The 27,502-nt window shown below is 46.6% G+C and overlaps 2 protein-coding genes across 2 annotated transcripts; both read right to left on the bottom strand.

The window, feature by feature from the left end:
• Positions 1-401: 401 nt before the first annotated feature.
• Positions 402-7,602, bottom strand: LOC146196907 (glutathione S-transferase-like). Its single transcript, XM_084598610.1, has 3 exons — positions 7,557-7,602; positions 3,212-3,493; positions 402-1,453 (listed from the first exon to the last, which is right to left on the bottom strand). The coding sequence occupies exons 2-3, from the start codon at positions 3,475-3,477 to the stop codon at positions 1,057-1,059; spliced, it is 663 nt and encodes a 220-aa protein (XP_084454736.1). The 5' UTR covers positions 3,478-3,493; positions 7,557-7,602; the 3' UTR covers positions 402-1,056.
• A 2,941-nt stretch (positions 7,603-10,543) lies between these two features.
• Positions 10,544-26,826, bottom strand: LOC146196908 (uncharacterized). The gene is made up of 7 exons (XM_084597090.1): positions 26,738-26,826; positions 22,979-23,056; positions 21,804-21,887; positions 20,164-20,344; positions 18,262-18,429; positions 11,698-11,832; positions 10,544-10,675 (listed from the first exon to the last, which is right to left on the bottom strand). Exons 1-7 carry the CDS (start codon positions 26,824-26,826, stop codon positions 10,544-10,546), a joined length of 867 nt encoding a protein of 288 aa, XP_084453216.1.
• Between the last annotated feature and the right edge of the window lie 676 nt (positions 26,827-27,502).

Raw genomic sequence — 27,502 nt, forward strand, 5'->3', positions numbered from 1 at the left:
GTTCCTTCTTGGTGCCCTTGTGCGCGAATATGACGCAGAAGTTAGTTGTAACTGCAGGACAGTAATTACTCGCTTTCACCAACCCTAGCGCACTTGTGCATATATATGCAGCTGCTCACATCGTTTTGCTATCGTGGAAATACAATTTTACTTGCACTGTGTGCTTGTTTGTGCGACCTTAGAAGCGGAGTGTACTAAAATGCAAGCAGCTTACAACAACCATATTTTTCGATGTTTCGTGGTTTCTTACCAACCAACTTCTGTGTGGTGCATGCATTAGATGATATTTTTGACACCGATGTGATGTCATACACCAGTAATGCCCAAAAAGTGTTCACATGGCATTTTACTGGCTCCCGCTGGTACATGCACAAACCGAGACTACAGGGTAAGCACAGGTGTATCGCAGTGTGATGAACATTTATTCGTGCAGATAGCCACAACTTCTCGTTCGTTTCATCGTTGCCACCAAAAAGAACTGGACCGTTAAAAGACACCTCTAATAAAAGGAACACATCGATGTTTTAGCCCTTTCATGTGGTAAACACTCAAGATGATATTTCACGCTTGCTTGAAACGGTTGAATAATGACATTTTCCGGAAAATTTTACTGGCTGTGAACATTACTGGGAAGTCAGCGAACATCGGCAGCCTGGACTATGCTGGAAACTCAGTGAACATCGATGACCTGGACAATGCTGGGAACTCAGGACGCATCGGCAACCTCGTGTGAAACAATGCAGTGTATATTATCTTCATTTATAACAGCTGTCTTCCACAAAGAGGTGTCGAGCGTAGTGGCGATCGAACCGAGAGCTCAGCTCATATGGAAGCTTGGAATCAGTGCCGCCTTGCGCTGAGGTCATTGACATCACTACTTTGGTGCTTGTACCCGCCCAGTGTCCGCTTAGATCTGTCAGGTACTCTGTGCAGGTTGTGCCTTGTATAAATGGCCTTGCTTTGAGCTCGGTCATTTCTCACCCTCAGCCGAAATCAAGGAATGTCCTCTTGAGTGTACCAGTCCCTGGCAGACGGCGAGGCTTCCCGCAGCGTCCACTACTGCTTCTTGAAACCCCATTTCACCATAGGGGCCAGGATGGGATATTTATTGTACTTGCCCGAGGAGAAGTGTTTTCGGATGCTGGGCAGCTCCTCGAAGCGCTTCAGGTAAGCCATCAGGATGGGGAAAATCTGGAACACGTCGGCGTTCAGCTCGTAGTTCCAGTCGAGCGCCTCGTAGAGCAGGAAGTCGACGTAGGTGAGCCTGTCCCCGAGCACCCACAGCTTGCCCTGTAGCAGTTCGTCCCACGGTCGGAGCACGTTCTCCATATTCTCCTCGTACTTGCGTCGGGACTCCGTGTAGCTAGGAGAGTGCACGGCCATCACCAGACCCCAGGCGAGGTCGCGAGCCTGCTGCTCCAGCATGTCCAGCTCCCGCATCTCCGCCTCATCCCTGCAGGCGTCGTACAGGTCGAATAAAACACACCTCCAACTTCTCGTCATTACTTTCTACGTACTATTATCCGCCTTCTCAAAGGAGATGTATATTTAATGCTGTGCGTTTATCTGCGAATGTTGCTGCGCGTTTGTTTGCAATGATTTGCGGCGAGTACTGCGTGTGAGCTCACTCCATGAATCCTAAAAGTGTTTCGTTAAGAATATCTACAGTAGCTTGCATTTACGTGTAAATGCTGGCTATGATCGACGTGCATGAGCGCCGTGTTAGTACCGTCAAAGCCAGGTACCTGTCCATTCTGCACGTCACGGCAGTGTGTCCCAGCATGCTGTCCACGGCCTTACACATTGCTTGTGTTGCGTAATCAATACTACGACAGCTTTCAGCCCGTCGCGCAAAGCCGGCGGTAGCCACGACCTTTAGAGCGACCGCAGATGGGGCCCCTCTTCAAGCCGTCGGGTAAACCCGGTCGAGCCAGGCCGCGCCGAAGAAGAAGAAGAAGGTAAAGAAGAAGAAGGGGGGGGGGAGAAGAAGAAGAGGAGAAGGAGAAGAAGAAGAGGAAGAAGAAGAAGAAGGAGAGGTTACGTCGGCTTTGCTTATGCAACCTACCGGGTTTAACAAAAGCTAAACCCCAGCTAATTTTTTTGCCACATCATCCACTTTGAAATTTACTAGCGCACTTCCTGGTTGCATAATCGGCTTCGGTTCGTTAAGTGAAGTTCGCTAGTACGAGGGGACGTTTTAGGCTCGGCACTAACGATTTCTGATTGACAACCCACCGCAGTGGTGCCGTTGATGTAGAATCTGGTGCAGGAGGACCGTGGTTCGAATTTAAGTATAGTGTAATTATCCACCGGATAAAAAATTGCCGCATATTGAACTTTAAAAACAAGTTAATATAGGTTGTGATTTCCTTCTTAAATTCTTTCTTTTGTTTAGAGTGGCGGCGTGTGTTCACACCTGTGTGCGATTCGCTCACTCTATATTTATTCGGTTCTTACCACGTAGGAAATCGCAAACAGAGCTAAAAACGTTTATATTTGCAGCAGGAAGGCGAGAAGTCTTCTCTTAGGTAGGTAGCCTTCCCAATACAGGCAGCCATGGGTGCGAACAAAAATGAAACAGACGGCAGACAAAGCAGTCATGTTTTATGAATTCCCAATTTAAATTAATATGTACGGCAATACATGCCAACGAAATGGCAATTTCTGATGCCATTTCGCTGCATCATGTCACACAAGCGTGAGCACACTCATCCAGTGCAGTGAATAAGAGGCAGAATTTCTTTAGAGCTTAATCTATCTGTTTGAATTCCCGCTTTGGCCGAAGTCATTTACTGTATTCACTTGTCATGTATGTATTCTTCACACAACTTTTTTGCTTGTTGAGTTCACGCCGTAGAAAAGAACATCTACGGCATATTCTATGCAGATGGGAAATGAACAAGTCTGGTCCCGGATCGGCTCTAGGGACATATAGTGTTGAAAACTGAAGAAAATTCAGGGCAGATAACGCGCCGAGGCCCAATCGAATAGGTTGAAAACTTTACGAGTTTCGCACAGTTCCGTAGCAAATTTCCAGATTGATATTTTGTGCAATTACGTCGGCCGTTCAACTGATGCAGCCGTACGGCAACGAGTAATGTCGAGGTATGTTAGCTAGTTGCTGCGTGACCGTTCATGTTGTCGGTTAGTCCTTTTCAGAATAACAACATTCATGGCGAAAAAAAAAAAAGCGATCGTGTATATAGTATACCTTGCGGCGAGGTCGTGCTTTCTGGCCAGGTAGCGCATGATGGCCATGCTCTGCGTCATCTTGACGTCATCGTCGATGTAGTAGGGCAGGTTAGGGAACCGGAGTCCCAGTGTGAACTTCTCCTTGAGCCAGTTCTCGCGGTTGAAGTCGGGCGCTGAGCCGAACCCGTATCGCTTGTCCTCGAACTGCACTCCCTTATAGACGAGCAGATTGCGGATGGCCTGTCCCAGGCCCCGCAGATCCCAGTAGCCGAGAACGGGTGCCATCTCTGCCGCAGTAATGCTGCAGTAAGTGGAAAGCGTTAGAGATATGCAGCTATGTACAGCCTCGTCAACTTCTAGCTATAACATGGTCACTGCTATCAAAGCATCATTGCGTCCGATCCGGCCACGCAATGAAGCTAAGTAGTAGGGCATGAGAAGCAGCACGTCCGGGTCCTTCTGTGCTTGCATCCATCGATAATTTGTCTGCATCGGAAACAATGTTGATTTGAAAGCAGTGGCCGTGTTATAGCTAGAAGTGGATGACCCTGTACATGTGGGGTCTGTGTGAGCTTCTCATTGTGTTTTGCAGCCAATCAGCTTCAGGTCCTTGTTAATTAACCCGAGACAAACTTCAAGTTTTGTAAGATCGCTTCACGCATGGCTCACTCGCTTGGATGGGAAAGGTGGCGCTGAGAATGACAGTTCAGATTATGTCCTTTTTAATGTTTTTTTCTTATCCCATGATAGAATAGTGGCATTGGAAGAGTCTGCCGTAACTACTTTTTTTCAATTCTCTAATAGAGAAAAAGGTGGTTTAAGAAAGCACCGTGATATTGCGACTATAGGAATGCTTTTCTGAATTCACTGATGCGGTAATGAATATATACACAGATGTGGAGGAATAACTCTCGAGGCCATGTTCGTCTCTCTTGAAACTTACTATGTTCAAGTCTAATTTAACCATGCAGTAAAAAGGAAAACTTGTCATTGCGCTAATGTTGATGCGATGGCCTTCGTTGCCCTTAACTGTATGGCCAATCGGTCACCGTGCTCGCGAGGACGTTGGAAACAACAAAAACGGTGATGGCGAAAGCAACTACGACAACAAAAATAAATCAACTGTTTTGAACCTTCACCACGAAGAGAAAGCCTATACTTTCAGGCACCTCATTTTCCGGGCTTTTTGTTAACAAAAACGATTAATCCACTCAATATAGCCTTCGAACCACTGAGCGCGAAAGGACTTCCTTATTCGCTCAGTTCATATGGCGTTTAGTGTCAGCGACAGCCAATCACTAACAGGCATCGAAGGCTTTGCGATTCAGCTGGCGTAACAGACATCGCAACTTCAGCAGAGCGTACGACACGTACAACCGGTACAGAATCTTGCTAGAGATTTGGCGCGTCGCTGTTAGACGCAGTCAGCAGCCAGCGTTATTATTGCTTGGCGGTCGCGCCAGAATGCCCACGCAGTAATGCCGGAAAAGAAGCGACTGTCTCCGAACAAAGAGCGGACACCGCGGCAACGAATGGAACAGGAATGCGGGAAGCATGACCTTTCCACGTACGAAGCACGGCCTTGAGGAGACCGCTTATGTTGCGGAATACTATAATGGGTCCCGTTGTGACTGCGCGCGAGATAGGCTGCCCGTTGTCCACGGTGTAAGCCGTTGTCAGACAGCGATCGCGGCAAAATGGTTTGTCGGCGTTTTCAAGGCGAGGAGGAGTGTCCGTCTCCGCAAAGAAATAAAAATGAGGTATACGCACTTGGAAGATTATTGTAATGTGCACTTCCTTCCTTATTCATTATCTTTTTATGCCGGGCCCGCGTTAACGTTATTGTGGACGTCCCTTTAGCCACGACGCAGAACATTACGAGATCTGAGTGTACAAATGCATGTGTTCACTAACATATCCCGCTAATGTCGATGTGGACATAGACAGACCTGCCTGTATAATGCGGTCTTGTTACAGCTTCGTTAATGGCCCACCAGTGATCGGCATCGTGTCTGTATCATCCTGCAACATTTTCTGGGGTATATATATATGGCTGCACCCCGGAGACGCAGAGCTGCGCAAAATAAAAAAAAAAAAGCTTGAAAAAAAAAACAGTAAAAGGACGTTTTTCCTGTTTGGGGTCTGCGGCTGGGTAAGTCAGACATATGTGTGCTATTTCCTCCACCTGCCTCTGTACAAACAGGCGCTTCGATACTTTCAGCAGGTCGCGCAGGTGCACCTTCTCTGTTCAAGATACGGTCACGCCCTCTAGGAGTGGTTCTGTCCATTCAAAGAGAGAACGTTACTACACCTTTCCCTTTTCATGAACCCCCTTCTCTTTTCGTCCCACAGAAAGCTCCAAAGGGGCAATCGCGCGAGTATCAGTTTACATCCCAGTGCTAAAAAGCACGCGTGCGGCGACCAAAAAAAAAAAAAAAAAAAAAAAAAAAAAAAAAAAAAAAAAGCTGTGTAATGCTTCGTACACAATAACTCTATTCAAATGTGGTATGATTAGGTGAATTGCACATTAGAGAACGTTCGTTTGCTGCCTCGACGGCACATGCATCCTTTGGTTACGGTCAGTACACTGTGTGTGGTCACAGTTCTAGACTGATACCCTGCCCAACACGTCCGCAGAATGTTGGTGGAAAACGACTTGTATGCGAATAATCACGGCGCACTGCTTACTGACAGAAGGAGGCTGTTCTGTATTCCAATACTGGTGTGAGACTTGGGTAGAGAACGCTCTAATTTGTGATTTGGGGTACTGAAAACAAAGCTCCTTTCAGGGAAATTATATAACTAGTATATTAAACGTTTGAACGTTTCGGTCGAACTCCAACCTCGCCCGAAATATATAGGGCATTGAAAGTTCGCGGAAAACATATTTTTAGATTGCCTTTCAAAAGAAAAAGGCCAGTGTCTTCCACATGTACACCACAGCGTAGTGGCTATTAATTACAGGTTGCATTCGTTCATCAGGGCAAGAGCGAGAAATTAAGATTGTCCGTTTAAAACGAGGGAGCTTTACCACTGTCTACGGCACACACCGATGTCAGATGCCTTCACCTCGAAGCCAAGTGTCGTCTGCAAGCCTATAGCGCCGTATGCTCAAGGACTGTCATATGCTGAAGGCCATTGGTTAAGAATGGCTTCTTACTGACAAGTTTCGCAAGCGACCCGAAAGCTATAACCCTACTCGAGCGAAATTTCCTGGCTTCCGCGACTGTTCAACAGTTCCATGGCTGTCATTATAGAACTGAAAGAGTGGTGCGTGACCTTACAACTGCTCCGATTTCCTACTGCGATCGCCGTTTTTTTTTTTTTTTTTTTTTTTTTTTTGGGGGGGGGGGGGGGAGGGAGGGGGGTGGATGAACCGAAACTTGGTTCTTGTGAAGGCATCCCACTTTCATAGCCCGTTCTTCCATTAATGTACTGGGCAGTGTACTGCTAGCAATGAAGGATCGACACGCATTTATTACAGCAAGATAAAGCGATTCCAAGACGCTGGTGTATATAATGTGCGTGCGCGTGAAGCCATGGTTTCACTTCTCTAAGCTTGAAGCATTCAGCTTGTTGTTTATTCAGCATTCTGCGCCTAAAAGTTTAAAGGTTAGGTCTCTGTCTAAGCGGCCTGATCACTTACTGCCTCCTTGGCGATAGCGTTTCTTTATGCAACGGCAACTTCAAATACGACCATCTGTGCGATAACTGCAGACAGATCGGATAATCGTCCCTACGATAATAACAAGATAAAATTCCGAGAGAAGTTCGCCGAAATACCGGTTACAACAGTTTTTTCTTTCAATACAATCGGCGTATTTTTTTTTTTTTTTCTGCATAAGGCGGCTTCGCTGCAGTGGCACGCAAATACTTATCTTCTTAGCACTTGAAAGACATATGGGCACGACAGAAGCAATTTTGTCATCACAAATACTCGAAGAAATTAATTAGTGCAGTATTTAGAGAGGTAAGAAGCAGCTATAAGCGAGAAATTTCTTAAGAACTATATTTGGACCAGATAAGACGCACGCTATTTGGGATACATTGCAATCGCTCTGAATGGAATTCAACCGCCGACATCAACACCGGGCAGGGGACGGCCACTCACAAGAGAACAACCGGAGCAAGTTGCATTCAAACGCGTAACACACTCAACACTGTGCTTCGAGCGGAATTCCCGTGTAGCCGGCAGGCGAACAGGCCGAAACGCACTAGCTGCAGATGTTTATACCGTTCCAGTTTAACTTGTGTTGAATGTCAAATCAGTGGACCGCATTCTAATCCTCCTCCCGCCAAATATCGGACACTAGTTTTCACTACTGCCTGCCTGCAAAGCAACTAAAGAAGCGTTATTGGCTCACCGCTGTCTCCGGGCAGCTTGCGGCTGACGACAAGGGCGACTGAACAGAGAGCAGGTTGGCTGCCTCAGTGCCCGCAGATGCAGACTGGCAAGTTCGCACCCTCACCAGCTCGTGAAGGCCACAAGGCCACACCGCGCTACTGCCAACTTCCGCAGGGAGAGAGCGATACGCCGCCGAGGGCAGAGGAGAATCTCACCTCCACATGCGTATGGCGCGTGGGGTGGTACCTCTACATTTAGCGTAGTGCTTTTCCGGTTCTCAACACTCCGGTGGGTTTGGTTCGCTCGGCGATAAGCTCGTCAGTGGGTATTAGAGGGTATTGCAGTACAGATGTCCACATTTAAATATAGGGACGAGCTTACCGGCATCGCTCGAGAGGAAAGTATACAACAGTTGCATCTTACCTGTACTTACCTATGGGGATGAAACGTGGAGGCTAACAAAGAGGGTTCTACTTAAGTTGAGGACAACGCAGAGGGCTATGGAAAGAAAAATGGTAATGATAACGTTAAGAGCTAGCAAACGTGCAGAGTTTGTCAGAGAAATAACTCGTCACTGACATTCTAGTGGAAATCAAGAGGAAGAAGAAACAAACTGTATTCTAAGGGAAGGAAAGCGTAGCAGGGGGGGGGGGGGGGGCAGAAAGTTAGGTGGGCGGATGAGGTTAAGAACTTCGCAGGGGTCAAGTGGATGCAGCTGGCACAGGACCGGGTTAATTGGAGGAAAATGGGAGAGGCCTTCGCCCTGCAGTGGGTTTTGGATTGGACTGGATTGGATTAGTACTGAGGATTTCTTTTACCAGGTGGACCATAAAGGTCCGAGCCAAGTCAATTCCCTACTGTGACGGAGTCTGTCCCGCCGTGGCGCAATGCCACCAACACTATTTATTTAGTCAGCCTTATCCAGTCCTCGAGGCGTCGTTTGGTTGTCTCCACAGCCACAGCCCTCTCATCTTGCCGTGTCGTACCGCTGTCCACCGCAGGGTATAGTCAGGCTGATGATGATGATGGAGGGCGTATGCGGCAGCGCTGTTTTGAATGGGTGGGGCGCTAAATTTTTCCTACTGTGTTTTGGCTTTGGAAGGATGCGTACGACATTCGTTAACGTGGGTCATCGCATAGAATTCGCTAGTGGTAAATGAATAATTTGTAATTTGAAATTTCTAATTGTTGCGACGTCGCAGTCAGCACGAACCACGCGAGGCATGGAAAAGCTGTAATATAGTCGCTGTTTTATCGTTTTGATGCGCGTACCTATACTCATATGCTGAACTGCGACAGAAACCTAAACGACAGGGACCGAACAAATAGGTACTGTATTGCAGTTTCTTTGCGCCTCCCATGATCTCATCACATGTCACCACCGAAAACCTGACAAGGCCCCCACTTCATGATTCAAGGATGCGCCGTGAAGGGTTAGCAGATGAAATGCGAATCTGGTTCTTATCATACCCGTGCGCGTGCAATTTCATTTGCTGATCATTGATTGGCCATCGGGTAGTCATGGCGTTCGGTGGGTTTGCGGGCGATGGTATATAGACTTATTTCTTGAGCTTCTGGTAGGTTCTTCTGGCGTGACGGGTGAGGCAGTTTTGTAAAGTGTGGAGGGTGAGTCGGGTTGGTGGCGCTTCTGGAGGACGGAGCTGCGCTCCGCTGCTCTTACATGCCGCCGCCACATAAGAAATTCACCTATTGCTGCTTACCCTGGCGTGTGTTCATTGCTTCAGATTTATTTATTGGCTTGTTCGCATTCTTAAGCATGTCCAGCCAGGCTGAGGCTCAAAATAACGGTAATATAAGAATAACACAATTAAACAACAGCCAGAAAGGTGGCGACAGACACGCAAAAGCCGTCCCATCACTCACTTTCCCGACAGTTCAAGAATTAATATATTATCCTCTCGGCTGTCGACGCAGAAAGAACACAGAAGCGAACTTTATCGACATGCCACTGTTTATAGGCACACTATGTTCCAGAAATGTTCTCAGAGGTCGTGTTGACTTGATGGTCCTGATGCCTGTCGAAAGTCCACACCTTGATTAGCTTCAGATAGGGCTGCTTTGAATGAATAGTACATTTTTCACGACAGTGGCGAGTCCTTCCAAGACAATGATCGCAGTGCGACAGCGTCGATGCAACCGTTAAGAAGCGCACTGACTAATTACCGGCTCTGGCACATCGATACGACACCAAAATGCGTGCCGCCATGAGGCGAAAACTTCACCACTACACACGAAGTCTGCATCATCAAAAGTTTGTGCACAGTACCAAAACTTCTTTGTTCGCTGCATGTCTGAAAGTGCACTTCCTGCTTCAAGTTCTGGCGCAGTTAACAATCAACCTGAATGGAACAAAAACTGGAAGCCTGTAATTATACCAGTGACAATACTGTCCCATACAGCCCACATATGGATTGCATATGGATTGCATGTGGATTGCCGACATATGGATTGCATTACATCGCAGCAACAAACAGGCGATGATTTCACTGGTATCTGCGCGGAGGAAAACCGTGCAGCGCTTGCGCAAGGTTTCTCTTGCAACAGCCTTGTAGTAGTAAGCTGTTTATCTGTACCACTGTACAAAAAACGAAAATTCGTATCAAGTTACCTCTGCCCCAAGCTATTCGTATGTGCCACTCCGCAATATGGAACTACCTGTTTTAAACTGTTTTAACAGTTTCGCACCAGTACCACGCAGTCAAGTTAACGAGATAGTGGTATTACGGTGTCACGGTTTTTCGCGATTTATGATAAATTTTATAATTTGTTCGCATAGAAAATATCGCTCTGATGCACAAATGACACACATTGTCCTTGCTCATAAAAAAGAAATGCGTATATCGTCGATGCGCTGGGAACTATAAAAAAAAATAAAAAAATTACTAACTGAAACTGTCTTAACGCCGGGGAAAAATTAGCGCTCTATCGATGCCTCTCCGTCGTAACGACAGAGGACTGGTGGCAACGCCGCTTCGTCGAATGACGTCATTTAGAGTAGGCGACAAAGCTGACGTTCCCTGGAGGCGTGGCCCAATCGAGGAGGTAGCCGCCGTAGGTGTTCACGGAGAACACTGATGTCAAAATGATGACAGCTTTTGCCACCGTGGCAATCAGCACCTGCACGCAGAAAGAGGCCCACGAGTAAATAAGAACATTCAAAAGTAAGGCTTTGGACATGATTTTAGCACCTAAATTAAAGCGCAGGCAAATAAAGTATACTCAACAATGAAGTGAAATCATGTTAATTACGATATTGTCTCCAGTAGCATAACGACATAACCACTAGCATAACGACATAGCCAGCCGCAGTGGTGAATAAAGTGGAGTTTATGTGAAAGTTAGCGAAATCACATACATGGTACGCACCAAGCAACAAGTGAAAAGTGCGCATAGAAGTAAAAGAGAGACTCCACTGGCGCTACGCAGATTTTAAGTTTGATTGAATATGCGATAATGTGAACAGTAAAAAAAAAAAAAAAAAGAAAAAAAACACTTTTGACGGCAGTCGAAAGAGAGGTATGCGGTTTTGTAACACTCCAAAGCTCAGGTGTACTATCACGGACGCGGAAGTCAGTAGTGGCAGAAGAATAACCTTCATTCAATTGTTACCAACCCTTCAACACTGAGATCATGGCGCTAGCTTGATCCAACAAGAAAATGAAAAAAGGTTTAGGTTCAGTATCAGGTGAATATCAGCAAGATGCATAAATGCTGGACCACGAACAATTCCCAAGATTACGCAATATTTAACTGCAATACCAAATAAACAACAATAAATAGAGCCCCGCTTCAGAGCTCGAATAATTCCTCCTTTTTCTGAACTGAGATGTTTATCGTGCTGGCATACAATAGGTAGGGACAGTTAGTCAAGGTGGTGCAATTTATTGTAAATGTAACAACAAAGTCGAGACGAATCAACAGAACAGAAAGGGATCGGCTATATGATTTGCAACCGAATTCGTTTATTAACAGAACATAACATGCATATGTTGTTCCTTCAATAAAAACTCCAGTTGCACATTAAAGCTAGTCTGTCGCCCTTTTCTGTCATTCGTGCCACTTTGGCTGCTACATCTGGCAGGCTCGCGCACCACAACGCATGGGAAAGAGATGCAGCTGATAGCTCCCTCTCCGCTCACCAATCGGACCATGGGCACGTCCGCCACCTCGTGGGCCACGATCATGGGCAGGTGGATGGGTAGGATCATGTTGGTGCAGGCACCCAGCGCCGCCGGTACGACGTATCGCGAAGGGTCCACCTCCGTGAGCTCGGCCTGTGACGGCCATGACGCCGAGCTTAGTCCACGTCACTAGAGTTGGAGCCGAGGTAGTGTGAATAAAAAATTATGGCCGTGAAGTACACATTGATGCATGGCGAAATGTTGACGAACCGGTCTTTATTATTACATGTTGCTCCACTGCCCCCAACTGTACTTGCTGCATGGATTCGTCGGCAAGACCATATATAATCAATTTACTTCCTTAGGCACAGCGGCTGTGGTGAGGTGTGTGGTGTGGTGTGGTGTGGTGTGGTGTGGTGTGGTGTGGTGTGGTGTGGTGTGGTGTGGCGTGGCGTGGCGTGGCGTGGCGTGGCGTGGCGTGGCGTGGCGTGGCGTGGCGTGGCGTGGCGTGTGCTGTGCTGTGCTGTGATGTGATGTGATGTGATCTGGTGTGATGCGGTGCGGTGCGGTGCGGTGCGGTGCGGTGCGGTAGCATAACTTCCAAATGCGATATCGCACCAAAAAGAGTGAAAAACAAATAGACAGAAGAAACGACGACAGGACGAGTGTTGAGTCTGCGTGTTTTTCAAGCTCTTTGATGCTGTGGTGGGAGTCGAGTGAGAGCCGCAGTTTCAGAGAACATGCGGGACTGCTTTAGTCGATTGGTCGCAAGGAGTTGGACAGGGCAAAGCGTTCAACAGCGGCTATATTGCAGAAACTAATTCGTGAAATGAAAAAAATTAGGAGTTACAAGGTGTGGGGATTCACAATCCCCTTCCTCCATTATAACGCCCGCGCGTAATTAACACGCGTGATTACGCGCGCTGGCAGAGAGGTTGACGGAGGAGAGGGCATGCTGGCCACCCCCCGCCGCCTCCGGGGCCTGCGGCGACGCTGCCGCGGACTTCCCTCTTTCCTGCCGGCGTAACCGGGAGACCTCCTCTCCCTTTCCGTGTCGAGGAGCGCGACTGTAGCAAATCGCTCGGGGTTCTTCGGCGAATGGGCGCGCACGCGCGCGGTACATGATTTCCGCCGAGGAGACCACCGCCGTCACCGAGAATCGCCCACTAACCGTAGGCACCTACCGCAACGGGATGTGAGCGAGAAGCCGTGTCAGGTGAGAAGACTCTTCCTCTCACCTCCTTGACGCGCTTCCCTATTAGGTGGTTTTTATTTCACCCCCGTACGCGGCGTTCGCTCGCTACACGGTAGTTGTTCTTGATTGCTATTCTCCTGCCGTGTGCTCGAGCACAATAAACCCTGTTCGAGTACGTAACTCGGTGTTTGTCCCCTCTGGCCCGAACCCGCCGCAGTGGCGATTTCTCGCACCGCGGTTTGGGGGTCACAGCTCTGTCTGCTAGGGCTGGCACGTCGGGGCTAGAAGGCGACTGTAGCGTCTAGCCCCCCCGAGGCGCATTCTTGCGAGAATGAACCCCCATATTATCCCTCTCACCTCCTTGGCGCGCTTCCCTATTAGGTGGTTTTTATTTCACCCCCGTACGCGGCGTTCGCTCGCTACACGGTAGTTGTTCTTGATTGCTATTCTCCTGCCGTGTGCTCGAGCACAATAAACCCTGTTCGAGTACGTAACTCGGTGTTTGTCCCCTCTGGCCCGAACCCGCCGCAGTGGCGATTTCTCGCACCGCGGTTTGGGGGTCACAGCTCTGTCTGCTAGGGCTGGCACGTCGGGGCTAGAAGGCGACTGTAGCGTCTAGCCCCCCCGAGGCGCATTCTTGCGAGAATGAACCCCCATATTATCCCTCTCACCTCCTTGGCGCGCTTCCCTATTAGGTGGTTTTTATTTCACCCCCGTACGCGGCGTTCGCTCGCTACACGGTAGTTGTTCTTGATTGCTATTCTCCTGCCGTGTGCTCGAGCACAATAAACCCTGTTCGAGTACGTAACTCGGTGTTTGTCCCCTCTGGCCCGAACCCGCCGCAGTGGCGACTTCTCGCACCGCGGGTTGGGGGTCACAGCTCTGTCTGCTAGGGCTGGCACGTCGGGGCTAGAAGGCGAGTGTAGCGTCTAGCCCCCCCCCCCCCCCCCCCCCCCCGCGCGGCGAATTCTTATTACGAGAATGAACCCCCATAAAGGAGAAAAGGAAATAATGTTTCAACGATTATCTTATCGGCGTGCTCAGATAACACGTAAACATATGCAACGCTAGCTACAAAGTATCAAATTTAATAATATGATGCATTAGGTGCAATGAATTAGGGCATAGCATACACCTAATGCAAAAAAATAATATTTTAACATATACATTCTCTGTAGCTTCAAAGCTTCGAAATAAAGTGCGGGATTATTGGCTAAATTTTAAAATTTTTTTGAAGATAATTTTTTTTTTCTTTAGAGTGTAGACAGGGGCAGAAACATAATAGTAAGCAGCCCTACCTCGAGTTTCTCGCAAGTTCTCGCACAACTTTTTTATATTGACTTCCCGCAGATACATTTCAGTTTGCAGTCTGCGCCTTTGAACGCAGTTCTTCTCACTGCGTTCAGGGGTCACCGACGTGTGTGAATGCAACGCTGTAAAGATGTCACGCCACTGAAAATATATCTTCGGTCTAATTCGATCATTACGATCACAAGAGACTGCATAACATGTACACTGCAAGAGCATCATCCTAGGACCTCGCAAATACGGCCAGCAGTGCATTCAGAGCGCCACGTAAAATGCTTATTTTGGCTAAACCGCCGCTTTGTTCCTGCTCGCATTTCACACCGAGCTTGTACGGTGGTAGTTTTCGTTTTATATTAAGTTTGTGTCGTGTACTCAGTGCATCCAGTGAGAATTGATCAGAAGTCCGCATCAAAAGAGGCGTTGTCGGATGATATGGTGATTCCCTCTATAAGACGAGATTGAAAGATTTGTTCGCCTTAACAGATGTACCCCTAAAGAAAAAAGACCTGTGAGAATGCTATGCGTATACAGATGTTACATTAAAGAAAACGCCTGGCCACGATGGCTGAGTGGCGCTCGACTGCTGTGGCCGAGGATGCGGGATCAAATCCTGGCCACTGCGTGCACTTTTCGATGGGAGCGAAAATCAAGATGTCCGTGTGCTGTGTTGTGTCAGTGCACGTTTAAGAACCCCAGGTGGTTAAAATTTCCAGTCTTCCAACTACGGCGTCTCTCATAGCCTGAGTTGCTTTGGGACGTTAAACCCCATATAAAACCAAAACCAAAATATGAAAACAGTCATGAAAATAGCTTTCTATTAGGAATAATAAGTGAAAATAAGGCCTTGATTCAACTATACACGATAACAGAAGGCTGAGCACGAAACCAGCTCTTATTATCTCATTTAAAAATGTCGTTGGTCGAGATTTCTTTCAAACGTTCACTGAAAATCCGACGTCGGTGCCGGCGTTGGGAGCGAAACATCATGAGCATGGCGCTGGCAGGCGGTATAGTAGGTGCCAGCTGACATGGCCGAGCACTGACTGGACATAGGGTTGCCTATATTATGCTTGGCAGGAGCTGCCAACTCGGGGCTCTCCTTTCATTTGGCAGGGTGATATCAGAATCAGTCTTCCAGGAGCCTTGCATTCACGTTATCCATAGGCCACGCAGGTACGTTCAAACGGCTTAGTTAACCTACGCTGTGACGAAATGCACTTAACGGCGGAGATTATGTGTCCCCCAAAAATTTTATCACTGTCATCTTTCTCAGGTTACCCAGAGCGGCTGCTTTCTTGTGTTTATTTTTTTTTTCCTGATGTTTTGTTTCCATCTTATTCCAAGCACATTGAAGGTACCCAAAAGCGCAACCTTTTGTTTCTCTGTCTCGCACCATCTGCAACGTATCTGTTACCCACTCCATGAGCAAGCACGTACATACACCACGTGCATTTTGTTCGTCGCAGACAACGCACGCAGCGCCGATATCTGGCTTTCCCTGCGCCGCGTAACGTGTGGTACGAATTCGTGTCAGTTGAAAATGTCCACCCGTAGTTTTTAGGCCTAAAAGACAACAATCCAGTGTACTTCGCGCATAGGCGGCTTTTAGTCTATGACGCACTCTGTATCGCACGATCGCACAGGCCAGGAAGCATGCTGCTTCCGTAAGACAGCTTTTCCGCAGTTCCCCGCGAAGATGCACTGAAACCACCTTGCGAGGGTACTCTTTCTTGCGCAGAAGCATGCTGCATGCTTTCGTTCCTTGACTGTGCCGCGCGTACGCCCGTGAGCGATGTTGCACAGTATCCTCGTAGTCGTTGCGGAAGTCAATCCTAGCCGAATCATCCTAAGCATATTATATATATATATATATATATATATATATATATATATATATATATATATATATATATATATATTGTAAGAGAAGGTTTAATCTGTACGTCCAAGACGGCGTCGAGGTCGGCAAGGAAGCGCACGATGATCAAACCAGCACGATGATCTGCGCGATCACAATTCCACAGACTACTTCCTCTTCATCAGCGTCCAGCCAAAAGGGCTCATCTTCTTCTTCATAATGCCCCCCATAGAAAAAGGAGCCATCCTGGTGACTTAAGGGGACGAAGGTACAATTGGATCGTAGAATGGCTTAAGACGCTGAACATGTACAGTCTCGCGGCCACGGCGTCGCATATCAGAAGATGGCGTAAGCGGCTCAACAATATAGTTCACTGGTGAAGTGCGCTCGACGACACGGTAGGGCCCGTGATACTTTGAGGTCAGCTTTGCGGAGAGACCGGGGCTACCGGATGGAACCCATAGCCACACAAGTGAGCCGGGCTCAAAGTGTGGTGCATTCTCCTGATCGGTGTCATGGCGATATTTTTGGCCCCACTGAGAGTCGATCCTAAACGTGCGGGCAATCTGGCGGCATTCTTCGGCATACTTGGCAGCTTCTGCTACTGTAGTGTATTCCGATGGATCAGGGTTGTGGGGGAGGACAGTATAGAGGGGAGCAGATGGATGCCGACCGTAAAGCAAAAAGAACGGAGAGAAACCCGTGCTAGATTGCGTAGCAGTATTGTACGCATAGGTGATATAAAGAAGGACAATGTCCCAGTTCGTGTGGTTGGATACGACGTACTTCGCGAGCATGTCGCCGAGGGTGCGATTAAATCGTTCAACAAAGCCGTTCGTTTGCGGGTGGTAAGCGGTGCAAGTCCGGTGAATGATTTTGCACTGATCGAGCAGGGCTTCAACGACTTCGGATAAGAAAGCACGGCCTCTGTCGCTGAGCAATTCACGAGGAGCCCCGTGACGGAGAATGAAGTTCTTCAATAAGAAACCGGCCACATCTCGGGTTGTTGCAGCTGGGAGCGCGGCGGTTTCGGCATATCGCGTCAGGTGGTCGACGGCGACAATGACCCAGCGATTGCCATCGGGTGTGTACGCAAGAGGGCCATATAGGTCAATTCCAATGCGGCCGAAGGGTCTAAGCGGGCATGTGAGAGGCTGTAACTCACTAGCCGAACGGGGAGAGGCAGGTTTGCGGCGTTGGCACGTCAGGCACGATCGAACGTACCCGAGGACCGAGTTATACATACCGCGCCAATAGTAACGAAGACGGATTCGTGTGTACGTCTTGAAAACTCCGGCGTGTCCGCACTGTGGATCGGCATGAAAGGCTGTACATATTTGAGTCCGTAAATGGCGCGGAATCACGAGGAGCCATTTCCGTACACTTGAGCTGTAGTTGCGCCAGTAAAGGAGGTTATCCCGAATCTCATAGTGGGAAGCTTGGCGGCGAAGGGCGCGTGAAGGGGTAATAGCTGATTGGTTTGAAAGGTAGTCAATATGAGAGGCGATCCATGGATCCTTCCGTTGTTCGGCAGGCATGTCACTGACGTTGATCGAAGATTCCACGGATTCTAAGACGGAGAGGCTGGCAAGGTCGGCTGGAAGCGGTGAGCGAGATAAAGCGTCGGCGTCTTTATGTTTGCGACCAGATCGGTAAATAACGCGAATATCGTATTCTTGCAACCATAGAGCCCACCATATATATATATATATATATATATATATATATATATATATATATATATATATATATATATATATATATATATATATATATATATATATATATATATATATATATATATATATATATATATATATATATATATATATATATATAGCCATGTAAAGGGTGCTATCGCGTCTTCTTTTAAAGCGAAGCTTAAGCGTCCTCCTTTTCGCAACATCTGTACGAGCAGCGTCAGAACGCGAGACTAAACGAATGCTGTTCCACAGCCCCATGCTATAGATGCCGGCACCCCTACCAGCAGAGTCTTTGCGAAAGCGTCTTCCTTGGCCTAGCATCCCTACATAGAAAACGAACTTCTAATTGGCTCGCTCAAAATTAGACTAATATCTGACCCGACCGAGTAAGCCAAAAATTATCGCCAAGATCTGGCTCTGTGCAAAATGCGAGTACAAAGGTGAATGAGCTGGCATATCACGATAGAGTGCATTACGACTCCCAATGACGTCACCGCGTATCGAAGCCGGACACTCACTATCCTGATCACGAACGGCATGAGGTCGATGTTGAGCGCCTTGTTGTCGGTGATCTCTGCAAGTAGGCTCCCAATAGCGCCCAGAAGCAGCTGGTTGGCCAGCGGCGAGTTGTGTGTCCAGAAGTCGACGCCCAGCGTGTCGAAGCCGCTCTCCAATAAGTTGTTGCTCTGCACACCGAGATACAAACCCCTGTCAGCGCACGTTAAAGATCCCCAGGTGGTCGAAATTACTCCGCAGCCCTCCACTACGGCTCCTTTTTCTCTCTTTCCACTTTAACTCCCACCTTCCTTCTTCCCTTACGGCGCGGTTCAGGTGTCCACAAAAACAAGTGTGACAGATACTGCGCCTTTTCCTTTCCTGTGAACCAATTATTATAATATTATTAAATATGCAAACCCCGCCGCGGACGACGCTACACTGTTCTCTGTTGACGGATTGACACTGTGAATTCACTGTGGTTCTTTTTAAAACTGCAAATAGTGTCCACGGTACGCTATGCAATATTCCGTGAACGCAGTTTGAGCGTTAACTTTTTTATTGTGTCATACGTGCCTGAAATTCAGCTTCTTGTCTTTCAGGCACATTGACTACCGCCTCGCCCGTCCCACCTCCTCTCGTACACTGGTTTGCAGCCGAGTACGTCCTATGTGACAGCTTTTAGTATGGCCCGTCCCGTTTGCCGATATAGCCCGACCGCCTCCCATGTCTGATGCTAGAAAAATGGTGATTCTATTTATTTCTGTTGTACTTTACTTTCGCCCCCAAATCATTTCCACAGGCGATCCCAACGCGCGCGATCGCTGAGGAACCCGCCAACCGGAGCCACAAGCTACAAAGAAATATAATCTAATGGCTGATTAATATTTTGATTTTTCTCTTTCAGCCGAAAGAAAGCGATGAAACTATGTCGAACTCAATTTGCCAAATTAGTTTTAGAGTAAAATGCTGAAGACAATGGCGCGATATGACACCATTAGACAGTTCTGCTGTGCGCCTTAAGGCATTTCTTTGTTGCTTTACTCGTTTCTGTAGGCCAGGATATGTTCCATCATTTCGCCATCTGCTCTCGAAGCACTGTTTGTTAACTCTGGTCCCCGTCTTAAGTCAGCTTTGTTGTTAAGTAGGTTTTGTGCATTCAATGTAAGGCCACTCAAAACCATGCATAGGCATCATTTAAAATTTTAATGTTTGTGCTACCGCAACGGTCAAGGGGCAGTTCTACGGCCTTTGTGAATAAGCAGACCACTTGATGGCTTTGTGTGTGACTGAATTGGGCTCAAAAACGCAGTGGTGACATGGAATCTGGCTTTCTCAAATGAGTTTTATGTTTGCTATGTTGTGTGACGCTCATTTTCTATCATTAGTTATTGACGAACACAAACAACACACGTTTAATGTATAGGAGTTCACATTCACATAAGAAAGATACAAAAACGAAAGTTGTATTCTGAAACAAACAAAAAACAAACAAACAAACAAACCATTGTCAGCCCACTGTTTAAATAATAATAAGGAAAAGCTGAATATATACTGCTTAATTCCGAGAAAGCACCGCCACCCGTGCAAGAGCCCATGAATTCGAAATTCCGAAAAGCCAACTCACGGAGCTTTCAAATGCGTTTTTGAAGGCTCAATATATCGACTCTCACTAGCGGTAAAGAATATTTTAAAGTGGAACTCGCATTTGATGTCAACGACTTACAACTTCGAAATACAATAATGCCCTTTGAAATAAAAACAAAATAAAAAGTAGGCAGTTAGTTTTATTTAATTAATCATTAAACTCTATCATGTATACATGATAGAGCTTGATAGAAGCTCACCTTCACGGAGCGAAAAGACGTACCTCTCGTAGGTTTTAAAGTACACGTTGGTAAAGGATTAAAAACTGCCTTGCATACCTCCACTATGCGTGTGGCCAGCTGCACGGTGCTGTTGATGATGACCACCGCCCAGGGCAAGTCCCGAGACACGGCCGCCCAGACAAGCATGCGCCTGTTCAAGTCCCAGAACCGTGTTGTGGACTCGGGCAGCGCGCTGCAAACCACCAGCAGGAAGCTCAGGTAGGGCACCATGTTCTTGCTGCATGCGCGGAGAGCATACAGGCACGACGTTATTAAGGGGAAGTAGTCTGAATATACGCGGGCAATGCAAAGAGCGTAGAGCGCACGCATTCCAATTAAAAATGCACTGGACTTAATGGTGTTGGAATGTCACTTATGAGGAGGACGACAGGCGGTCACAGAGAAAGAAATTTTGATCAACAGTAAATTTCGTGTTTCTCTACAGCGAATCAGTTCCTATTACCGTGGATTTTCATTCTCACTTAAGAGTAAGCGAGAATGTTATTGCAGGGTAAACGAGTTAACGTTAGCAGGTCATAAGAAGTTCTTACTGTGCATGCATCCTGTCATGTTCGGCTGTTATCTAACGTATTCCTGTATACCGTTAAGTGACTGTGACCGCCTACTGCGCCACCTATTGGGCCCTATAAAAGCAGCTGTAAGGGCGTATTTCTTTTTGGTATGATGCCCGACATGTACGACGTAGACTCACTCTTTTAATAAACATCTAGTTCAATATTGTTCTCTGCTCATGCGTGCGCTGCTTCTCTTGCTCAACTGCAAAGTACAAGAAGGCAACACCAGCGTTCTCAGTTTGCTCAGTTATGGTTTCTATTATGTGAAAGAAAAAAATATCCTGATTTTCTCACTCTGCGGGGCGTGAGAATGAAAAATTTCTTCGTTTAAAAAACGGATGACATTGTCTTGACCACGGGCCTCGATCTCTCCACTAACACCAACCACCAGATTAGAGAATATTAAAGAGGTTAGATTATATTTATGAGTTTCGACGTCCCAAAGAGACTCAGACTATGAGAGACGCCGTAGTGGAGGGCGCCGGAAATATCGGCCACCTGGGGTTCTTTAACGTGCGCTGACATCGCACAGCACACCGACGCCTTGCTTTTCGCCTCCACCAAGAAGAGGTTACCGAATGCAGGATTCGATCCCGCAGCCTTGGGCACAGCATTCGAGCATCTTAACCACAGCACCACCTCCAATTATGTACTTATACGTAATTCTCTGTGTAAAGAGTCCGTAGTAGCTGAGAGTACCTGGCTAAGACCGCTTATGTGTTCTCGCTATTTTTAACAATTTCTGACACAGTTCGATGAAACACCCACGAGAAACCAAAGTTATGCACATATTGCTTCATGGAAAGTCGACATCAAATCGCTGCAATCTCCTATCGACACAGCTTCAAGCTTTTCATTAATCATGCACGGCAGTTCGATAAATGCAGCTAGCGTATACAAAATCGACTCGTGTTCGAGGCCGCTAGGTGCCGCGTCTCACCTGTTATACAACATAGATAGAGTGGATATTGCTGCGAACCGTAAAGAAAAAAAGTTGACATGATTATAGCGACGTACTAAATCACACCTTCTCCGTGATACTGGTTTCAGCCGCTGGAAGCTCTTTGCAGGAAGTGATTCCAGCGGCCGAAACCATGCCCAGCGGTGCACATCGTTTCTCACCTTGCACTGAACCCAAACATTGCACTGAGGACCACGTAGGTGACGTAGCTCACGATTCCCCACGCAATTAAGAGGTCGTTGTTTCTGCAGGAAACGAAAAGGAACAGTGTTTATGCAACCAGCCTGCCAAGTGCACTAGGCAAGAACTCTTGTAACCGATTTTCTTTTCTTTTATTTTCATAAAATTAAGAGCTATGAAGAAAAAAAGAGGCGCGCGGTCTCAACTGCAGTGGTCATCTCAGGGGCAGAATGATAGAGGCAAAGAACAAAAAACAATTTACAGTGAAAAATACCACATTTAGAAACGTTACTTGAAAAGCGTTTTGAGCTCAACAAACTTAAGCGAAATTCGTCGGCAAAGATGAGTTCAAAAGAGCGCAAATGTCTTTTAGACAAATTTCAGAGCCCCTCAACTTGCAGTTGAGCGAAGCGTTAACGTGTACTGATACTTAATTAGCACTTACTGCTTGCAATTAGAAATGCTTCGTTTCGTCATAATTGCGGAAATTGCCGTCATAAATCACGTTTTTCTGAAACTACATATTTTTTCAAACTTTCGAGTCCTTTAGTTTTTTTGTGTGTGTGAAACTGCAGGGTATGATATATCTTCTTAATAGGGTAAGCATAGCAACGATTCAAATCGTTCATTAAGAACTAATGGTTTTCTTTCGTGTGGTCACTAAGCATTTCTCTAGAGCGAGCAATGGCTGCACGTATTTGCTGTAGCTTTTTCCCCTTACCCTCAGGAAGAAGTCTAGGATAAATCTAGAACTTAGAAAAGCGCACTGACGTGCCCAAGGAAGTTAAAATCCTTCGTCGCCCAGCAGCCAAAAAGTTGCGCAAAAGCATACGAACTCGATCGCCAGGGTTAAGAAGAGGGTAATAGTCAACAAAAAATTAAACGGACAAATAATGCACTCTATCGAGAACTCAAAGCACACAATACAAGCGTGGAGTCTTCAGTATATTCTCAGGAACCATTTCAATTCTCGGCATTAACTTCGGTTCATCAAAATGAGCAGATATGTGTTAATTTCAGTTGCATAAGCTTTCACTTAAGCGAACATTTTTTTCCTGTCTATTGAAGCTCGTTTGAGGGGTATTTCAAGCAGAGCCTACTAACTGGTGCATAAATGATAAAAGCGAGCTGTGCTGAATGGTGCTCAGGGGCGTACCTGATCGGCCCCAGTTTGCGCAGTCGGTTGGCAGCCGTGACGCAGACTTCCTCCATTTCGTTAGCCGTCGGTCGTTTGCTGAAACAAAAGCGACCCATGCATACCACATAACGTCCCATATACAATGGAGATAGTACAAGAGAATGTGCTTGTGTACCCCTGTTCTCGTATACTTGTGAGTTAGCATTTTTTAATAAACCATTGTGTATAAAAACTCAACCAAAAGAAAAACGAACTCTGCAGTATACTTACTGATAAGATGTTTGAATCATTATTGAGACTGGTCTATCAACGCCCAGATAAAAAACCTACTGAAATCTGAGGAAAGAGCTTGCTTCACAGTTCTCTGAACCCAAGTAAACTGAACCACATGGCTCCCTGGTTACCTATAATTCCTGTCCAATCGTGTTAAACACATTAGAGGCATCCACTATGGAGTAAGAATTTGTGAGTATATATGCGGTGAGCCCAATCGCTCATTAAGAGCAGATTATTTTCTTTCGTATGGTACGGCATCGTCTATTCATGGCTGCCGATTTTGCAGATTCTAACGGTAAAAAAAAAAAAGAAGAATTTAAAATTACAGGGGCATCGCGTTATATGCTGATTTGCTTTAATCATTACAGTTATACAATAAGATCGACAAAAACCGAAGTGTACGGAGAACAACATATAGCCAAGCGTGTCTGATTTGAAGAGAATCTACGTTCCATTTCACGCGAAGAACGATTCACATGCGGTCTCAATCACAACCCTTGGTGACGCTATTCGCCTCACCGGAGTCTCTATATGCTCAGTCTGCTCCGGAGTGTGAGACGGAGACGCTACCACTCAACCACGAGTTCGATGCTTGAAAGCGGTACAAAAGCGCTTCTAGTGAATGCGGTGTTGCCTTAGAAACATGCCGTAGAACGTTATACTGCAGTGTATATCGGTAATTATGAGCATGTTACTTACAGAAGTCGCAGTTACACGAGTAGCGAAGTACGTTTCCGCTACATTTCTTCTGCGCTCTGCGCACATGCAGAGCCATCTTGCGGCAAACAAAGAAGAACCCCTCCTCGCAATGTGCGGCGCTGCCCCGACACGTGGCGCGCCACTCGCCCCTGACGTTTCGCCGTGCACCCTCACAGGTTGTAGAATCAAGCGTCTTTCCTTTCTTTAGATCACTATCTTCGCTCACCCGCTTCTCCCCTTCGGGCCGCGCGGGTACCGGTGCGAGGATGCCCCAATACCCTTGCGTTTAGTAAGTTTTCTCGACGAGGTGCAATAACGCTATCGCGTTCCACTCTTGAAGGCGAAGCTTAAGCGTCCTCCAAATTTTTCATCGACGGCTATAATCACTGATTTCTAGAGCAGATAGGCGGTCACTCCGTCGAGAACTGAACTACTAAATATTGTTCGGTGCAGCGCAGCGTCCTAGTCTCCTGAAACAAACTGAAGGCAGTTGAGAGCCGCCTGGCCTAGTCTGCAGTATTTTTTTTTACGTTCGGCAAAATTGATTAGTAAAGACAATGAGCTAACTTATTAACTATTGGCTTGAGGAACAAAGTGCCAGTAAAGAAAAAAAGTTACAGGTAGTCTTGTAAGAAGACTAGCTGTAAAGTTTCCACCGAAATACGATTTACATATAGATTTATTGGACTCCGCAAATGCTATTACGTGACTAGCTGCTTGCTCACTTCTGTCGCGTGGTGCACACGCAAATCTTCATCAGGGACAGCGCTCCAGATAAAAGTGTATTTTGAAGCAAAAGTCTTTCTAGGCTCGTGGGCTGCTGCTGATGGTTAATAAAATAAATATGTTTTCATCGGAAATCGAACCCCCAATCCCCAGCCGAGCGCGCCAGCCGCTAGGCTACGCCGGGCTTGAGAAGCCGATCGTAATTCTCCTCGTCTAACGTGGGGATAAATAGTAGCGATGACAACGATGATGCAGTCAGTGACATTGATAATGATGATAACAGCGATAAACAATGACGGTTCATTTAGTTGATAATGATGAAAGTAGCGATAGTAGTGATGATGATAGTAGAAGTGACGATGACGATGCAGCTAGTAAAGACAGCCCTGTAAAGTTGGTTTCGCAATTTTCGCTCTTAAGCAGACTTGCGGTGGTGTAATTTTTATCTGAGACGCGTGTCGGGGACGTTGAAGTTGCACCGCAGTCACGTCATGTTTTTGTTTTTTATTTTAATGCGTGAATAATTGTTTAAGGCCGCTAGAACATTCACCATCATTATCAGCAGTAGCGGGACTATACCCACTGCAGGGCGAAGGCCTCTCCCATATTCCTCCAATTAACCCCGGTTTTGTGCTAGCTGCGTCCACTTTACCACTGCGAACTCCTTAACCTCATCCGCCCACCTTTCTGCCGCCCCCTGCTGCGCATTCGTTTCCTTGGGAATCCAGTTTCCAGTCCAATTTGGATTTCCACTAGAATGCCAGTAACTTTTCTCTCTTTTCTCTTTATTTCTCTGACCCACTCTGCACACTTCCTGTCTCTTAAAGTTTTACCTACCATTATCTGTTCCACAGCTCTCTGCGTTGTCCTAACTTAAGTAGAATTCTCTTTGTTAGCCTCCACGCGTCAGCCCCATAGGTGAGTACTGGCAAGATGCAACTGTTGTATACTTTTCTTTTGAGCGATACCGATAAGCTGCTAGTCATAATCTGCGAGTACTTGCCAAGTGCGCTGCATGCCTATATTATTCTCCTAGTTATTTCCATTCATGGCCCGGATCTGTGAGTGCAACTTGTCAGGAGTAGACATATTCACCTACCGCTTCCAGCTGCGAAATTACTATGAGTAAATGATTGCTTCATCCAAATATCTCAGTCGGCTGTTTCTGAAAATGATCTACAACTCCTGCATTAGCACAGTGTTCTTGAATCAAGAATTGAAAGTCTAGCTAGTAAGTCCTGACTAATTGCTAAAATTTAGAGAACGAAAAAAAAAAAAAAACTACTGCAGGCTGGGCTAATCGCCTCTCAACACCCCTGATTTGGATGCATTGGGCTAGGATGCATGTTCTTTACAGAACTTTAAATATAGTTAACTTGGACGCTTTGCATATACGGTGGACATAAAACAGTTCACACCCAGTCCCATGCCATATTCTCTTGCTCCCCTCGCCTTCCGCCATAAAAAAAAAAAAAAAAAAAGAAAATCTCCTTTCTATGGTTAAAGCGATAGGGGCGTGTTGCACACGCATTACCGAGGCTAACAACGGTTTTGTTTGCTAAGACACGTGTATGAGAAGCATGTTTCTGTCACTTCCGCGAAAGAATGAGCATTTTTTGATGGCAGATGATGAGGGGAACAACGAAACATGGAACGAGACTGATTGTCGACTGTTTTATCTGCACTGTATAATACATATATAGAGAAATTCTCTTTAATACAATTCACTTCGCAGTTCAGCGCAGTGTATCATATTTCTGAAAGTGTCGTCTAGAACTGTTTAAATAAAACTGTTATCACCTCTTCTCTACCCTCCAGGAGACTTTAGGAGATCTAGGGAAAATATCTGATACAAAAAAAAAAAAAAAGTTCTGATGTCCAACCAGTTCTGTGGTGTACGAGCACTAGCAGGGACATTTCGCCCAGGGCAAAAAACGGGCCTAAATGCATAAGTAAAAAAGAGAAAGCAGAATAAAAACCGGCTTTATTATTGTGGTGGTTTCTCATACACAACGGAAGTGGAGCTAATCTGCCCGAACTGTATCCGCTCACTGAGTTTTCCTTTTGTCTGCGTACCGTCCACTCAGGTAGAGGAAGTAAAGAGGGGCGGAGCAAGACAGCGCGCAGAGCATCGAGGCAGGCGTCACCAGGGCCAGCCAGGCCATCGCTCCCCGGAGACCCTTCTTGCTACAATGAGAGAGAGAGAGAGAGAGAGAGAGAGAGAGAGAGAGAGAGAGAGAGAGAGAGAGGAGAAAGAGGAGAAAGAGCACGAGGTTAATATTAAGCTCACTTTGAGGCTCAGAACTCACCCCTGTGCACTCTATTACCTCATATTTTTGATAAAGATGGGAGCGGCCACTTTCACAAGACCGCATTCACAAAGCTGGCATAATTTCATGCAATACCAAATGTTTCTCCATTCCATACCACACATATACAAAGTTAGCACTCTCTTCCTTTTTCATTCGTCCTCTCCCCCGAGCATGAGCATGCTTCTTGGCAAGAAATTTATTTTACCTTCAGGTGGTTTGTGGGGCTTAACGTCCCAAAGCGACTTAGGCTATGAGAGACGCCGTAGAGGAGGACTCCGGAAATTTCGACCACCTGGGGTTCTTTAACGTGCACTGACATCGCACAGCACACGGGCGCCTTGCTTTTCGCCTCCATCGAAAAGCTGGCGCCGAGGCCGGGATTCGATCCCGCGTCCTTGGAAACAGTAGTCGAGCGCCGTAACCACTGCGCCACCCCGGCGGGGTATTTTACCTTCAGGATAGAGAGGACAATACAGAGAACTGAACAGCAATTCATATCAATATATAAATAAAATTTTAGGCAGCCGGG

Source organism: Amblyomma maculatum, chromosome 3 (assembly GCF_055883805.1).
Source record: "Amblyomma maculatum isolate TAMU_Amacu chromosome 3, ASM5588380v1, whole genome shotgun sequence".
Taxonomy (NCBI): domain Eukaryota; kingdom Metazoa; phylum Arthropoda; class Arachnida; order Ixodida; family Ixodidae; genus Amblyomma; species Amblyomma maculatum.